This window comes from Lepidochelys kempii, chromosome 23, assembly GCF_965140265.1.
Source record: "Lepidochelys kempii isolate rLepKem1 chromosome 23, rLepKem1.hap2, whole genome shotgun sequence".
Lineage (NCBI taxonomy): Eukaryota > Metazoa > Chordata > Testudines > Cheloniidae > Lepidochelys > Lepidochelys kempii.
This window is the reverse complement of record NC_133278.1, coordinates 12569127-12586633: the sequence shown is the minus strand read 5'-3', so window position 1 is coordinate 12586633 and position 17507 is coordinate 12569127. Positions and strand designations below refer to the sequence as shown.

Here is a 17507-nt window from a genome sequence, read left to right as displayed (position 1 = left end):
TTTGCAAATTAATTCCAATTCAGCAGTCTCTCGTTGGAGTCTGTTTTTGAAGTTTTTTTATTGAAGGATCATCACTTTAGGTCAGAAATCGAGTGACCAGAGAGATTGAAGTGTTCTCCGACTGGTTTTTGAATGTTATAATTCTTGACGTCTGATTTGTGTCCATTTATTCTTTTACGTAGAGACTGTCCAATTTGACCAATGTACATGGCAGAGGGACATTGCTGGCACATGAGGGCATATATCACATTGGTAGATTTGCAGGTGAACGAGCCTCTGATAGTGTGGCTGATGTGATTAGGCCCTATGATGGTGTCCCCTGAATAGATATGTGGACACAGTTGGCAATGGGCTTTGTTGCAAGGATAGGTTCCTGGGTTAGTGGTTCTGTTGTGTGGCGTGTGATTGCTGGTGAGTATTTGCTTCAGCTGGGGGGCTGTCTGTAGGCAAGGACTGGCCTGTCTCCCAAGATCTGTGAGAGTGATGGGTCGTCTTCAGGATAGGTTGTAGATCCTTGATGATGCGTTGGAGGGGTTTTAGTTGGGGACTGAAGGTGACGGCTAGTGGCGTTCTGTTATTTTCTTTGTTGGGCCTGTCCTGTAGTAGGTAACTTCTGGGTACTCTTCTGGCTCTGTCAATCTGTTTCTTCACTTCAGCAGGTGGGTATTGTAGTTGTAAGAAAGCTTGATAGAGATCTTGTGGGTGTTTGTCTCTGTCTGAGGGGTTGGAGCAAATGCGGTTGTATCTTAGAACTTGGCTGTAGACAATGGATCGTGTGGTGTGGTCAGGGTGAAAGCTGGAGGCATGTAGCTAGGAATAGCGGTCAGTAGGTTTCCGGTATAGGGGAGTGTTTATGTGACCACCGCTTATTAGCACTGTAGTGTCCAGGAAGCGGATCTCTTGTGTGGACTGGTCCAGGCTGAGGTTGATGGTGGGATGGAAATTGTTGAAATCATGGTGGAATTCCTCAAGGCCTTCTTTTCCATGGGTCCAGATGATGAAGCTGTCATCAATGTAGCGCAAGTAGAGCAGGGGCGTTAGGGGACGAGAGCTGAGGAAGCGTTGTTCTAAATCAGCCATAAAAATGTTGGCATACTGTGGGGCCATGCGGGTACCCATAGCAGTGCTGCTGATCTGAAGGTATACATTGTCCCCAAATGCGAAATAGTTATGGGTGAGGACAAAGTCACAAAGTTCAGCCACCAGGTTAGCCGTGACATTATCGGGGATAGTGTTCCTGACGGCTTGTAGTCCATCTTTGTGTGGAATGTTGGTGTAGAGGGCTTCTACATCCACAGTGACCAGGATGGTGTTATCAGGAAGATCACCGATGGATTGTAGTTTCCTCAGGAAGTCAATAGTGTCTCGAAGGTAGCTGGGAGTGCTGGTAGCGTAGGGCCTGAGGAGGGAGTCTACATAGCCAGACAATCCTGCTGTCAGGGTGCCAATGCCTGAGATGATGGGGCGCCCAGGATTTCCAGGTTTATGGATCTTGGGTAGCAGATAGAATATCCCTGGTCAGGGTTCCAGGGGTGTGTCTGTGCAGATTTGTTCTTGTGCTTTTTCAGGGAGTTTCTTAAGCAAATGCTGTAGTTTCTTTTGGTAACCCTCAGTGGGATCAGAGGGTAATGGCTTGTAGAAAGTGGTGTTGGAGAGCTGCCGAGCAGCCTTTTGTTCATATTCCAACCTATTCATGATGACGACAGCACCTCCTTTGTTGGCCTTTTTGATTATGATGTCAGAGTTGTTTCTGAGGCTGTGGATGGCATTGCGTTCCGCACGGCTGAGGTTATGGGGCAAGTGATGCTGCTTTTCCACAATTTCAGCCCGTGCACGTCGGTGGAAGCACTCTATGTAGAAGTCCAGTCTGTTGTTTCAACCTTCAGGAGGAGTCCACCTAGAATCCTTTTTTTTGTAATGTTGGTAGGGAGGCCTCTGTGGATTAGTATGTTGTTCAGAGGTGTGTTGGAAATATTCCTTGAGTTGGAGACGTCATATAGGATTCTAGGTCACCACAGAACTGTATCTTGTTCGTGGGGGTGGAGGGGCAGAAGGAGAGGCCCCGAGATAGGACAGCTTCTTCTGCTGGGCTAAGAGTATAATTGGATAGATTAACAATATTGCTAGGTGGGTTGAGGGAACCATTGCTGTGGCCTCTTGTGGCATGTAGTAGTTTAGAAAGTTTAGTGTCCTTTTTCTTTTGTAGAGAAGCAAAGTGTGTGATGTAAATGGCTTGTCTAGTTTTAGTAAAGTCCAGCCACGAGGAAGTTTGTGTGGAAGGTTGTTTTTTTATGAGAGTATCCAGTTTTGAGAGCTCATTCTTAATCTTTCCCTGTTTGCTGCAGAGGATGTTGATCAGGTGATTCCGCAGTTTCTTTGACAGCGTGCGGCACAAGCTGTCAGCATAGTCTGGGGGATATGAAGATTGAAATAGATTTTTTACCTTCAGTCCTTTTGGTACGATGTCCATCTGTTTGCATTTGGAAAGGAAGATGATGTCTGTCTGTATCTGTATGAGTTTTTTCATGAAGTTGATAGATTTCCACTCCATACGGCTAAATGCAGTGCCTTGCATAATGACAGGTTTCAGAGTAGCAGCCGTGGTAGTCTGTATTCACAAAAAGAAAAGGAGGACTTGTGGCACCTGAGAGACTAACCAATTTATTTGAGCACAAGCTTTTGTGGGCTACAGCTCACTTCATCGGCTGCATGCAGTGGAAAATACAGTAGGAAGATTTTATCTACACAGAGAACATGAAACAATGGGTGTTTTTCCATACACACTGTAAGGAGAGTGATCGTTTAAGGTGAGCTATTACCAGCGGGAGAGCGGGTGCGGGAGGGGCGGAGGACACCTTTTGCAGTGATAATCAAGGTGCGCCATTTCCAGCAGCTGACAAGAACGTCTGAGGAACAGTGGGGGGTGGGTGGGGGAAATAAACAAGGGGAAATAGTTTTACTTTGTGTAACGACCCATCCACTCCCAGTCTCTATTCAAGCCTAAGTTAATTGTATCCAGTTTGCAAATTAATTCCAATGCAGCAATCTCTCGTTGGAGTCTGTTTTTGAAGTTTTTTTGTTGAAGGATCATCACTTTAGATCAGAAATCGAGTGACCGGAGAGACTGAAGTGTTCTCCAACTGGTTTTTGAATGTTATAATTCTCGACGTCTGACTTGTGTCCATTTATTCTTTTACGTAGAGACTGTCCAGTCTGACCAATGTACATGGCAGAGGGGCATTGCTGGCACATGATGGCATATATCACATTGGTGGATGTGCAGATGAACGAGCCTCTGATAGTGTGGCTGATGTGATTAGGCCCTGTGATGGTGTCCCCTGAATAGATATGTGATAGCTCACCTTAAGTGATCACTCTCATTACAGTGTGTATGGTAACACCCATTGTTTCATGTTCTCTATGGATATAAATCTTCCCATTGTATTTTCCACTGAATGCATCTGATGAAGTGAGCTGTAGCTCACGAAAGCTCATGCTCAAATAAATTGGTTAGTCTCTAAGGTGCCACAAGTCCTCCTTTTCTTTTTGAAGTCTGAGAGACTCTGTGGAGGACTAGAGAGCAGGTGGGGTGAGACACAGAGACACCGAGATCTGGCCTCTGTCGAGCTGGGCGCTGCCCAGAGTCACTGAGATCAGGACCCTGTCGGACCAGGCACTGCCCAGACACAGAGTTGCCGAGATCAGGGCCCTGTCATGCTGGGCGCTGCCCAGACACACAGTGAGAGACATTCCGTGCCCCATAGATCTCACAATCCACAAAACAGACAAAGGAAAGATCATTTCCCCTGTTTTAGAGATGGGGAAACTGAGGTAAGGAGCTGCAGCGACTCGCCCAGGGTCACACACAGAACCAGCTGGGTTCCTGGGCCTTATCCACAAAGACAAGTGGTTTTCACTCTCTGTTTTAACCTCGGGAGTCAGCCCATAGCTGGTGTTAACTGTCAGAGCTCTATAGACTCAGAGTTAGTTGCTCCCACTGATGTAAGTCAAACGCCCCAAAACCACTTTGGAAAATAACGTTGGTGTTGAAACCGAGCACATCCTTTGAGCCCAGCTTTCCAGCCATTTCCCTGGGGCTGGGTGATGGATTTGCACAAATGGCCACGTTGCAAAATGTTTCTGCAAATCTTTGACCTTGAATCCAATTGGTTGCATGTACTTTTGGGGAAAATTCTCCCCCCCAAAATGGAAAAATTGTGTTTGTGGGGAATGTTGATTTTTTTAAAAAAAAACCTGACCATGTGACCCATCCAGCCAATCAGAACTAGCGACAGAGGTGTGGGGAGGCAAATTTAAATGGAAACCAAGGGAGGGAGGAGAAGTAAAATATTGGACGTCGGTCAAAAAATGACAGGGGGGGCAAGAAAGTGTTTTGCAGAGGAAAAAATCAATATTTTTTGCAAACTGTTTTTGAAAGGATTGAAACGGTTTTATGTGGAAGGGTCTCCGGTCTCCATGATAGGTGATGAGGAAATATCCCAGAGAGACAGAGACACACAGACAGAGAGATGAGGCATATGGGGGAAGAGAGAGAGAGAGAGAGATAGATGGGGTGGATGGGGATAGATAGATAGATAGATAGATGGGTTGGCTGGGGATAGATAGATAGATAGAGGGGTGGCTGGGGATGGATGGGGGGGATGGGGGTGGCTGGGGGGGGGGATGGGGGCGCAGACAGACACAGAGGTTTGTCCAAAAGAAGAAAAAGTTGTTGCTAAAAAAATTAGGAGAAAAATCATTTTTTCCCCTCAAAATTTAAACCAGTTTTGGCAAAATGTCCCCCAGGTGGTTTCCTTCTGTTGGGCCATTTCTGGGCATTTCAAAGATTCCCTCCCACTAATATTGAATCTGAATCGACCCTTGATTTTTAATGTCCTTTGCCAAAAATGTGGCTTTTCCATTTCGACACAAGTTATGTGTCTTTCAGCAACACGCCATCCTGGGAGCCAACAGAGTCAGGGAGGAGGCGGGGGCAGGACAAACGAACCATCCGTAAGCAAAGAAACGAAGCCAATTTGTTTTAATTAAAAAAAAAAAAAACCCTGGAGAAAGGCAGAGAAAAACCCAAAGGTTTTACCGGAAAAACATCGAACGCTTCGGAAAACACTTTGGACTCTCCCAAAGGAGGCCACTGGCTTCCTGCCGCTTGGGTTTAAACCCCTAGGCTGATTTTGTGCCTTTTGAACTTTTCCATGCCCTTCATTTTACATTGTGCATTGGCAAGAACTTTATCCCTTTCAACCTTGTAGATGGCTCTTGGGTGCTGAAAACCATCCCCTACCCTCCAGCCACCGAGATCAGGGCCCTGTCGGGCCTGGCGCGGATGGAATCGAGTCATAATGGAAACACATCCTGTATTAGTCGACGGCGCGTTTCATCCACAAATCTCCAAGCGCTTTAGATGGTCAGACTAGTATTGTTACGCTCTGGTATGCAAATGGGGAAACTGGGGCAGGGAACAGCAGAAGGGCTGACCCAGCCGGCCGCCAGCAGAGGAAGGAATGAGAAATCAGGCATGCTGAGCCCACCGATAACCCCGACCATTTAAAGATGGCAACAGTAGGAAGGAAAAAAAATGATACATCAATGAAGAACATTAAAAAAATGACCAAAAGAATCCCATGTTCCCTCCCCTGAGAAATGACCGGTAGATTTTGCCAAAATCGCCAACAATTTTCCCACCACGGTTGGCTGTCCCAAGCAGCGGGATTTGCTGCAGCTCCCCACATCATTGGAAATGGAAGGTTCACTTGGCGATGTGTGGTGGGAGGAAGGCCCCGACCCCAGGGGAAACCTCAGCCTCTGGTTTAATTCTGCGCGCTCACGTCAGGGTCGATGGACGGCGCTGCACATGGAGTGACGCCAGAGAGTTAATAAATCAGTCACCTTGCTAAGCCCTAGGCCAGCTCATCCACACACCGCCCAGCACTTTACAGAAGATCGTGAGCCCTGGTCTAGAGATGGCGAAACTGAGGCACGGGGAAGGGACATGCCCAAAGTCACCCCCCAGGGAACAGAAATGCTGATGCCCAGTCCACTCCTCTAACCATCAGATGCTGCTCCCCTCCCAAAGCTGGGGATACAACCCAGAAGTCCTGACTCTCCACCTCCCGCTCTAACCACTAGACCCCATTCCCCTCCCAGAGCTGGAGATAAAACCCAGGAGTCCTGAATCTTTCGTAACAGCTTAGCTTCTACCAACACCAGGCTGAGATCCACTTACCCTGAGAGCCCCCTGAGCTGCTGGGGAATCTCCTCCAGCCAGGAGCACTATAGGGGGCAGGACAGAGATGGGGGAGCTTGGTTCTGATTGCAGCCATTGGTGCAGCATGGCTCTCTCTGAAACACAGAGCAGGATCCAGCCCCTCCAGCAGGGGTTGGCAGGGAATACACCCACCCACCCACCCACTTTTCAGCCCTACTGATTTATTCCTGGCGCGATGGGGGTCTCTGGCAGTCAGACAGGGGAACTAGGGACGCCCCACCCCTTTACCCCACCCCTTTATCCGCTCCCTGACTAATGAGAGCTAACTGGGCTCCTTGGGGCAGCATTTAAATACAGAGGCTTGGCCTTGGAACTAGAGAAGGTGCTTAAAAGGGTGGCACAATTTGTGGGGAGTTTGGGGCCCAAATTGTGTCTGTACTTGCAAGTGACTCTGAACCCCTTATACCCAGCCCCGTGCCCCACTCCAGAGGGGCCACATCCCAGCTTCAGGCGAGGGGGTCCCCGGATAACAAGCCCCAGCATGAGCTGATGCAGGGTGGCAGGGCGGGGGCTGGGTATCAGGTGCGGGGGCTGGAGGGGGAATGGGGGGGTCACTGTTCTTTGCGGGTCACATGACCGGTCTAACCCGCGGGGATGAGTGGCAGGTGGCGGATTCCCCGGCTCTGTATGTAGTGGCTAAGGACGGGTTGGGATGGCACATCTGCCCGCTCAGCGCCGCTGCGGGGCCTGTACTGGCAAGTCTGGAATCGCTGCCCCTGGCCCCGCTATCGCTGTCTTCTGCCGCCTCTTGGTATAAAGTAGTCCCGACAAAAACTCTTTACAAAGGCATCTATTTCCCCACCCCCTGGGCAGGGAATGGGGCCTTTCCCCCCTAGGGGCTGGCCCAGGGTGGCTTAGGGGGGCTGGGAATGGGGCTCAGGGCCTTTCTCCTCTAGGGGGCGCTGGCTCCCATCCGGCCCCAGGGCAGGGACTGGCTGGCTCAGGGGGTCCCTCACCACAAAGCCAGCCTGAGCGGCTCTCTTTGGCCAGTTCAGGCCAGTGACTCAACTGGCCAGCCAAACGGAGAGTCCCTCACTGGGGTGCCCCAGGGCAGTGGGGAGGGGCTGCCTGTGTGGGTGTGGGGGGGTCTTGCCCTTGCATGGCCGGTGTGTTCCAGAGAGATATTGCGGGATTGTGCTTTGGGGCAGCCCAGGCCGGGCTAGCAGGGGGCTGCGGGCTAGGTGTGAGGGGCAATGGCAGAGCTTGTGGGGGTGGGGAGCCCAGGGCTGGGCTGGCAGGGGCTGCAGGTCGGGAGTGAGGGGCACCTGCAGGGCTGCTCCCTAAATAATCTCACACTTTGCAGATGCTCCCTAACTCCCAGGCTAGGGGCACCTCCCCCCTTTTCCCTTTGAGGGGGGCAGGCAGCTGAGACCCGCCCCCCGAGGGAGAAGCTGGGGGACATTAACTCGCTGAGCGTGACAGCAGCCCCTGCCCCCCCAGCCATGAGCACCCCCCACCCTTACTGATCCGTCTCCCTTCGCCTCCCATCCGGCTGGGGAACTACGCCTCGCTCCCTGACAGTGTGGCTGGGCGGGGCGGGAGCCTGAAGGGGCCGTCGCTGAAGAGTCGCGCTTTTCCAGTGGCGGAAAGTAGCATGGGAAGCGGGGAAGAAGCGAGAAACAGCCCCCCCGTGTGGGCAGATAGAGGATCGCTCGGTTAGATGGGTGGGGGGTGCATGGACCAATCATAGAATATCAGGGTTGGAAGGGACCTCAGGATGATGGACAGAGCTGGGGGTGGCTGATGGAAGGGGTTGGGGTGGATGGATGATGGAGGGGGTTGGGGGGTGGATGATGGAGGGGGTTGGGGGGGTGGGATGGATGATGGAGTGGGCTGGGGGAGGGATGATGGAGGGAGTTTGGGGTTGGCTGATGAAGGGGGTTGGGGTGGCTGATGGAGGGGGTTGGGGTGGATGGATGATGGAGGGGGTTGGGGGAGGGATGATGGAGCGGGATGGGTTGGGTTGGGGTGGATGGATGGATGATGGAGGGGGTTGGGGTGGCTGATGGAGAGAGTGTGAGGGTGGCTGATGGAGGGGGTTGGGGATGGACGATGGAGGGGGTTTGGGGGTGGCTGATGGAGGGATGGACGATGGAGGGGGTTTGGGAGTGGCTGATGGAGGGGTTCGGGGATGATGGAGGGGATTTGGGGGTAGCTGATGGAGGGGTTGGGGTAGATGGATGATGGAGGGGGTTGGGGGAGGGCAGATGGACGGATTTGGGGGTGGCTGATGGATGGGGTTGGGGATGGCAGATGGAGGGATTTGGGGGTAGCTGATGGAGGGGGTTTGGGGGTGGTTGATGGCTGTGCCTGGTGAGGTTAGAGGGGTGTCTATGGGGTGTCTGAGTCTCTCTCTCCAAGCCTCTTACCCTCCCCCGTCAGTCCCCCCAGGGGAAGTTGCTGGGGGAGAGGCTGGGCCCTAGTGGGGTGTGTGTCGCTCCCCGCTGCTCCCTCTGGCACAGCCCACCCCCACGCGTGTCTGCCTGCGTGCGTGGGCGATCCCCCCCGGCGGCGCTTTGCAGACGCTCCCTGGCTCTGCCAGGGGAGGGGGGGTCTGGCTTTGCAGCCTGGTTGCTGGGGGTTCGCGTGCAGATCTGGGTGAGTGGGGATGGGGGGGTTGTTCTCTGCAGACCCCCAGACCCCCCGGGAACCCCCGTGCACCCCCTCCCTTTGAAGCCCCCCCCCGATCCCCCCTAGCCCTGGGGCCGGGGGGGAAGTCTCTTTGCTGTGGGTCTATTTTGTATCCATTTTAGGGGGGTAGGGGTGGGGGTGGATGGGGGATACTATGTATCCCCCCCCCCGGCTTTCCGTCCGGCCCCATCTCCTTTGCAAACCGCCCCAGCAATCCGGACTGGGAGCAGCCGAGTTATTACAGCTTCACAGCAAAACACCCAGCGGCGGGGGGAGGGGAACAGAAGCCATTTTTAGGGCGATTTCCCCGCATTTTGGGGCGCTCGACGGAATCGGGCGGGGGGGAGGGCTGGGACCAGGAGTTTAGACGTGGGTGGGCGGGGGTTATAGTCGATCTGAAAGTTTGGGGGGCAATGGGGGACCCAGGATCTGATGTACAGGACTGGAGGGTTGTGGGGGTCCTGGATCTGATGTACAGGACGCATGGGGGGGGGGCTGGATCTGATGTACAGGACGCGAGGGGGGGGGGCTGGGTCTGATGTACAGGCCTGGGATGCTGTGGGGGGTCCTTGGTCTGATGTACAGGACTGGAGGGTTGTGGGGGGCCCTGGATTTTATGTACAGGACTGGGGGGTTTTGGGGGGTCCTAGATCTGTGGTACAGGACTGGGGGATTCTGGGGGGGCCTGGATCTGATGTACAGGATGGGGGGCCGTGGGGGGCCCTGGGTCTTATGTACAGGACTGGGGGGCTGGGAGTGGGTGCTGGATCTGATTTACAGGACTGGGGGGCTGTGGATATGATGTACAGGACTGGGGGATTTAGGGGGTCCTGGATCTGATGTACAGGACTGGAGGGTTATGGGGGGCCCTGGATTTGATGTATAGGACTGGGGGGCTATGGGGTCTTGAATTTTGGGTGGGGGGCATGGGACTGAAGAAACACTTGGGGGTGTTTGTAGCGGGAGGGGCTGTGATGTTGGCTGCTTCAAGGTGGAAATGCCCATCCCCCATGTCCTAAAATTCTTGCTGATCTCTGGGAGTCCAGGTGGGGGGGGGGATAGGTAAGTTGGGGGGTTCTGGACAATGTGGGCGGTCAAGGCCAGGAGTTCTTGGCAATGTGTGTTGTTGCATGTGTGACTCTGCTAGCTGAGATTACGCATGCTCATCCATGTCTCATAGCACCCATAGTGTGTGGTGGAGGGAGATTATCCTCCAGTTTAGGGGACTAGGGTGCCTGGAGCTATTGCCTCTCCTCCTGGGAAGTTTACTGCTGACTAGGTGTTGAACTAAGGAGTAGAACCCAGGAGTCCTGGCTCCCAGCCCCGCCGCTGTAACCACTGGACCGCGCTCCCCTTCCAGAGCCAGGGATAGAACCCAGGAGTCCTGGCTCCCAGTCTCCCCTCCTCTAATCACTAGAGCTTACTTCCCTCTCAGAGCTAGGAATAGAACCCAGGAGTCCTGACCCCCAGCCCTCCCCTTCCTTTCACGAACCCCCACAAATTGGCTTTGCTCCTGGCCTTGCCCTCTGATCCCATGCAGCAGCATCTGCGTGGCTCAGCAGGTGGCAGGTTCGAGTCCTGCTCCCAGAGAAGTGGCCTGACCGCGTGCATCTCTTCTTCCTCCTCCAGGGCTGGCTGGAGGGCGGCGCAGGACGGGTTCGGAGCTGGGCTGCCCGCACGGCCCGTCCGTCTCAGGTAGGTCCCTGGCTGGCTGGTGGGGAGGGTCCAAGGGCAGTTCCCACCGGGACTATGAGGGGTCACTCTCAAGCAACCTCAGCCTCTCCCAGCACAGCGCCTGTTGTGGGGAGCCAGGTTGTGCCCCCCCCCTTGGATTTCCCCAAGTCCGGTGGGTGATTGGCACCTGGTTCTGGTTCTGGGCATAGCCAGCCTGAGGCAGCTACTGCTAGCTCTGGGGCACGGTGGGTTCACATGGGGGAGGCCCTGAGGGGCTGTGGGTAGGGTCTTTCTGGGGTTATGGGTGGCAGCTGTCCCGGGGGGCTATGGGTAATGGCTGCCCCGGGGGGTTGTGGGTAGGGGCTCTCTAGAGCAGGTAGCGGTTGCCCCACGGGGCTATAGGTAGCTGCAGCCCCTGGGGGTTATGGGTAGGAGCTGTCCCGGGGTGGGGGCTGTCCCGGGGTTATGGGTAGCGGTTACTGGGTGGGAGGGCTATGGGTGGGGGTTGCCCCGGGGGGCTATGGGTGGGGGCTGCCCCGGGGGGTTGTAGGTAGGGGTTCTCTAGAGCAGGTAGTGGTTGCCCCACGGGGTTATGGGTGGCGGCTGCCCCAGGGGTTATGGGTAGCAGCAGGGCCGGCTCCAGGCCCCAGCGAACCAAGCAGGTGCCTGGGGCGACAAATGTAAAGGGGCGGCAGGATGTCGGGCTCTGGGGCGGCAATCCGCCCTCGGCGGCGGCAAGAATTCGGTGGCGTGGACTCTTCTTCGGTCGCCCCATCACTCCGCCCCCGTGTTCGGCGGTCAGGTTTTTGGGGTTTTTTGCCGCTTGCCGCAGCAAAAAAGCTGGAGCCAGCCCTGGGTAGCGGGCTGCCCGGGGGGCTATGGGTGGCGATTCTCTGGGGTGGGTAGTGGCTGCCCGGGGTTAAAACCTCCCTTCTCTCTCTCGCCAGCGTCCCTGTGCGGTGCCCAGAGGGCAGCCAGGGGCCCGCCAGGCCGGGGCGCCAGGCCGGAAGGAAAATGACCGAGAGGAATAACCGGAGGCGGACGAGTATGCAGGGCGCGTGCAACAGGGGGTGCCCCAGAGCCAGGCCCCCACAGAGCTGGGGAGCATTAGGAGCGAGAGGGGGGTACTGGGGAGGGGCACATCAGAGCTGGGGCTCGGAGGAAGGGACTTCTGGGGGTGAAAGGGAGCTGGGGCATGTCAAAGCTGAGGGGGTATCTGTGGGGGAGGAGCAGTGGAGCCGGTTGGGGATATGATCGGGGGGGGAAGCAGTGGCTTGCAGTCAGGTTTTGGGGTGACCTTTCCCTGGGGGTAGGGGAGTCCCAGGGTATAGAGGGGGGGTTGTTGTGGGGAGGGGTCCTTGCCCTGTTGGAGTAGGGGCTGGGCCGGGCCTGTCGAGGGGGGGCTCCAGCCTGTGCGGGGGGTGGGACAGGGGTTCCGGGGGGCTTTCCCATGTGGAGGGCTGCTTTTGGGGTCCCCCCGTGACACGTCTCTTCCTGCAGTGAAGAAGGACGATGAGGCCTACGAGATCTCCATCCCCTTTGAGGAGACACCCCACCTAGAGCCCCAGATCTTCTACAGCCTCAGCCCCCCCCAGAGCAACTTCGAAGGTAGCCCCCCCTGCACCACGGACCCCCCCCGCACCTCTACCCCATGCCCCCACCCCCAGAGACTGCCCTGTACCCTCACTTCCAGGGGAGCGGGGAGATGGGAGGTGTTAAGTTTGGGTGGGGGTTCAGTTGGGATGTGGGGTGGAATCCAGGCCTGGAGGGCTTGTTTTTTGGAGGGGGGCTGGGGAAGAAGGGGGGGACTGGGGGGCTAAGGAAGAAAAGAGGGGGCATAGTGGTGGGGGGAGGCCACCAGGGGCAGTGGGGCCCTGTCAGTGGGTTGAGTGGCGGGTGGGGTGGAGCCAGCGAGGGTCAGGGTCCTGTCAGGGGGACCAAGGTCCCATTTCGGGGGGGGGGGGGGTTCCAGGGGGGTCAGGTGGTGCTCCCTGCCCACGTCCCCCCCATCCCCTGCAGAGCTGCCGGAGCCGCCCCCGCCCGCCCTGGCGCTGATGAGCAGCATGAAGACCCAGCTGCACATGGCCCTGGAGCGCAACTCCTGGCTGCAGAAGCGCATCGAGGACCTGGAGGAGGAGCGGGACTTTCTGCGCTGCCAGCTTGACAAGTTCATCTCCTCCGCCAAGGTGGACGCTGGTGAGCGGGGCAGGACGCCTGGGTCCCTTCTCTGGCAGGGGGAGGGGAGTGGTGCCCAGTGGTTAGAACACGGGGGGCTGGGAGCCAGGACTCCTGGGTCCCTTCCCCAGCTCTGGGTCCCTTTGCCCCCCTGCAGTGACTTTAGGAGCCCGAGGGGGTGTTGGGGCACTAGATGGGGGAACAGCCCCCGTGTCCCCATTTCCCCCGATCCCAGGTCCCACCTCCCCGCTCTAGAGGGGCAGCAGGTGTGGTAGGGCTTTTATCCCGTCCATGGGCAGCCCCTAGGGGATGCCGTATCTCCCAACCAGCAGCCAGAAGAGCTTGGGCGGGGGTCAGTTCACTGACACGGCGGGGCCGGGGGTGGGGGCTTCGTTGAGGTGCATGCTGGGACCCAGTCTCTGCCCCCCCAGAGGATCACTGCCGCAGCAAGCAGCCCCCGCGGCGGGCAGAGGCGGCAGAGAGCCGGCCCGGCGAGGCCACGGACAACGAGAGCCTGGCATCCTCGCTCAGTGCTGCCTCGGAGCAGGGTGGCTCCGCCGAGCGGAAGAAGCAGAAGCAGAAGGGGGGGGTGAGCCGGCGGCGCTTCGGCAAGCCCAAGGCCCGTGAGCGCCAGCGAGGTGAGCGGGGTTCTTCAGGGGGCGCGGCCCCGGCCTGCTTGGGCAGCAGGGCTAGTGTCCCACCCCGGGCAGCCCTCGGGGGAGGAAGAGGGCTGTGGGATGGGGTGTGGGGAGGAGGGAGCTGTAGGGGGCCGTGTGGAGTGGGATGGGGTGGGGAGCAGGGAAGAGGCAGGATATGGCTGTAGGGTGTGGTGTAGGGAGGAGGGAGCTGTGAGCTCAGCGTGTGCCATGGGGTGCGGAGCTGGGAGGAGGCAGGGGTGTGTGGGGAGGAAGGGGCTGTGGGGGGCGCGGGGTGTGGGAAGGGGCATGTGTCATGGGGTGGGGAAGAGGGAGGAGGCAGGGGGCTGTGGGGTGCGGTGTGGGGAAGAAGAGGGGTCTGGCATGGGTGGGGTGGAGCGCCATGTCGGGGGAGGACTCACTGGGAGGGGCTATGGGGGGCGGGAGGCTTTGGGGTGGGGGCAGGTCCTCCTGAGGGGGCTGTGGGGGAGCCTGTGTCAAAGGGAAGGAATGAACAGGCTCTTCTCTCCTTGGCCTTTCTGCCCCCCTCCTTTCCTCTGCCCACTGTCCCCCTCCATCCCTCCCCGCCGCCATCTCCCCGTCCCGTCCCTTCCTTCTTGCTCTTGCCGCGGCCCGCCCGACAGTCAAGGATGCCGACGGGGTGCTATGCCGCTACAAGAAGATCCTGAACACCTTCCAGAAGCTGAAGAGCATGAGCCGGGCCTTCGAGCACCACCGGGTGGATCGCAACACGGTGGCGCTGACCACGCCCATCGCCGAGCTGCTCATTGTGGCGCCTGAGAAGCTGGCTGAGGTGGGCGAGTTTGACCCGTCCAAGGAGCGGCTGCTGGAGTACTCGCGCCGCTGCTTCCTGGCGCTGGACGACGAGACCCTCAAGAAGGTGCAGGCCCTCAAGAAGAGCAAGCTGCTGCTGCCCATCACCTACCGCTTCAAGCGGTGATGGGGCCCCCTGCTGCCCCCCACCCTGGGACCCGTCACCCTGCAAACCACCCTATCCCACTGCCACCACCAGTGCTGCCCCCTGGGACGCCCTCAAGCCACCCTATCCCACGGCTGACACCAACACTGCCCGCAGGACCCCCTTGGACCACCCTATCCCACGGCTGATACCAACACTGCCCGCAGGACTCCCTTGGACCACCCTATCCCACGGCTGATACCAACACTGCCCGCAGGACTCCCTTGGACCACCCTATCCCACGGCTGATACCAACACTGCCTGCCCCCTGAGTTCGTCATCCTGCCCGCTCCCACAGCTGACGCCAACGCTGCCCCCTGGGATCCCTGTAAACCACACTATCCCACTCTGCCACCAACACTGACCCTCCAGGACTCCCTCGAACTGGCCTATCCCACTGCTGATGCCAACTCTGCTCCCAGGATCCCCTTGGACCGCCCTGTCCCACGGCTGACATTAACACTGCCCCCGGGACTCCCTCAAACCACCCTATCCCACCTCGACACCAGTGCTGCCCTGGGACCCCTCAAACCGTCCTATCCCACTTCTCCCACCAATGCCGCCCCCATCCCCTGGGATCTGTCACCCCGTGAAGTGGCCTATTCCCACGCTGTCCCCTAGGACTCCCTTGAACTGGCTTATCTCACCAATGCTGCCCCCACCCCACAGCATCTGTCATCCCACGAACCTGCCTATCATACTGCTGACACCAAAGCGTGCCCCCGGGACTCCCTCGAACCAGCCTATGCCATCATTGACACACACACCGCCCCCCTGGGGCCCCTAGAAACACCCTATCCCATGGCTGACACAAATATGTACCCAATCCCTGCTGCCCATCACCTCAAGCAGTGATAGGACACCTTCCCTCCCCCCCCAAAAACACTACTGCCCCCCTGGGACACCCCCTCCCACAGCTACCACAAATATTGCCCCCCAGATCACCTCTTGCTTCAAGCAATGATGGGACTAGGACCCTATCCCACACTGCTGCCCATCACCTATCACTTCTGGGAGTAATGTGACATCCCACCCGTACTGCACATGATCCCACCCCTCCCACCATCGCCCCTGGTACCAACCCCCTGGCACTGCTGCCCACCCGCTATTGCTTCAGACAATGGTGGGACCCTGCCCTTCTCCAACAGACTCCCCCGAACCCCTGCTACCATCGAACCCCGCACTTCTGCCACTTCAGCTTGCTCCTTCGCCTGTCCCATCCCTCTGCCAGTGCCCTCTCCCTGTGATCTGCAACCACCCCTTGCCAAATCTCTCCATCCCACCGTGTGATGAATGGCTTAATTCCTCCCTCTTTCTGTGCACACCACCTGCTGGTCTCAGCACAGCTGAGCCAGGACACCTGGGTTCTCTCCCCGGCTCTGGGGCAGGAGCGGAGTCTATTGGTTAGAGCAGGGAGGAGAGGTTGGCATTGGGGCGTGGCTCTCCAAGGCCCATTCCCACACCCCTGTCCTGGGGTAGGAGGGCTGTGATAGCAGGGGCTGGGCTGGTGCTAGCCGAGGGGTTAACGCAAGGGGCCACGAGCTGGGTGCTTTCTTGTGGCTCAAGGGGTTCTGGTGACATGGGTGGGGCGGGGCTGGCTGGACCAGACTCTGGGAGTCGGGTCAGGTAGGAAAATGCCTGGGTCTCCTGCCCGTGAGGCAGTCTGGCTGTGTTGTGGGAATGGGCCATGGGAGGGGGAGGGGGGCCGGCCCCACGGGTGGGAGCTGGTATTGGAGGAAGGGGTGGGGTCAGGTTGGGAAACTATTTAACCCTCTTGGGCTCGGGTCCACTTCCGGCCTAAAAATTAGGCCTGAACAGACCTCTATGACTCTGGGGGGTGGGACATGGGGCCTTTCCCTTCTTGGGGGCACCTGCTCCGATCTGAACCCCATGGACTGGCTGGCTCAAGGGGGTTGGGAATGGGAAACAGGGCCTGTCCCCTCTAGGGGGCGCCAGCTGGGCAGGAACTGACTGGCTCACTCAGGGGAGCGGGGAATGAGGTACGGGGCCTATCCCCTCCAGGGGGCACCAGCTCTGATCCTGACCCAGCTTGTCAATTTCACCCCTAGATTCTACAGTCCTGTTAAAGTTATGGGGCGGAGTGGGGGCAGCTGAGCTGATTGGCCAAACAGGCTGCAGGGGGTTGTGCTGATTGGTCAATAGCTGCCCTGGCTATGTCTCCAATTTGGGGTCCCGATTCTGGACCCAACTGCCTGCCTTGCCCTGAACTGCCCCCTTTGATCTGTTCCACATACAGATGCCCCCCCTGCCATTCCATATTGCTTAGACACCAAACCTGACCCCCATGCTCCCCATCCTCCCCACACCCTGCTCCATTGCTTGCGGACACCTCCCTCTCCTCAGCAGGGCAGGAGCACCCCCCTCCCATGCCAAGGGCAATTTGGGGTTCCTACTCCATCTGCCCCCGCCTGGCACCAATGGAAGCGCCAGATTGGGTCCTCCATCCCGCCCCACTCACAGGGGTTGTCATTGATTCACTTCACTCCCTGTTTTCGGGGGTAATTTCCCCTCCCCCCACTGTGGCCCTGAGCCGCCAGGCCTGTATGTGTGTGTGAGTGCAAGGGGCTGTATGCGGCAGCGTGGCCGGGATGGCCCTTTTTATTCAGTGTAACAAACTCTCTTCTCCACTGTGCCTGTTCTTTCATGCCCTCTCTATGTTTAAAAAAAAAAACCAGAAAAGAAAAAAAATCTACAAAAAAATCAATTTATTAATAGAATTTAAATTAAAAAAAGATGAAAATTTGGAATAAATCAAGGCCTGAGTCTCATTTAATTATCAAAACCTTTCGTTTCCCTTGGGCCTAAGAATAGCTGCCTCTGGGGTAGGATGGGTGCGGGGGCTGTTTATACAGGAACCCCTTGCCCTGTGCGGAAATGCAACCACCTCTGGGGTAGGGGGCTCTATACAGGAACCCCTCACATGGGGCTGAGATATGGCCCCTCTCAGGTGGGGCACGGGAGCTGTTTATACAGGGATCCCTCACCTGGTGCTAGACATGGCCCCTCTGGGGCAGGAGCTGTTAAGATGGGGACCCCTCACCTGGCACTGAGATGTGGCCCCTCTGGGGTCAGGTGCAGGGCTGTTTTTACAGGGAGCCCATGCCTG

The 17507-nt window shown here is 57.2% G+C and overlaps 1 protein-coding gene across 1 annotated transcript; it reads left to right on the top strand.

Moving 5' to 3' along the window:
* The first annotated feature begins 8865 nt into the window (after positions 1 to 8865).
* Positions 8866 to 17152, top strand: CCDC106 (coiled-coil domain containing 106). The gene is made up of 7 exons (XM_073322140.1): positions 8866 to 8884; positions 10547 to 10612; positions 11539 to 11636; positions 12092 to 12199; positions 12611 to 12787; positions 13198 to 13404; positions 14046 to 17152. The coding sequence occupies exons 3-7, from the start codon at positions 11606 to 11608 to the stop codon at positions 14360 to 14362; spliced, it is 840 nt and encodes a 279-aa protein (XP_073178241.1). The 5' UTR covers positions 8866 to 8884; positions 10547 to 10612; positions 11539 to 11605; the 3' UTR covers positions 14363 to 17152.
* The last annotated feature ends 355 nt before the right edge of the window (positions 17153 to 17507 follow it).

Coding starts and splice junctions, on each gene's coding strand:
- CCDC106 (XM_073322140.1), top strand. CDS start 11,606: ATGACCGAGAGGAATAACCGGAGGCGGACGA. Junction 12,200..12,610: donor CCCCCAGAGCAACTTCGAAG/GTAGCCCCCCCT, acceptor CATCCCCTGCAG/AGCTGCCGGAGCCGCCCCCG. Junction 12,788..13,197: donor CTCCGCCAAGGTGGACGCTG/GTGAGCGGGGCA, acceptor CTGCCCCCCCAG/AGGATCACTGCCGCAGCAAG.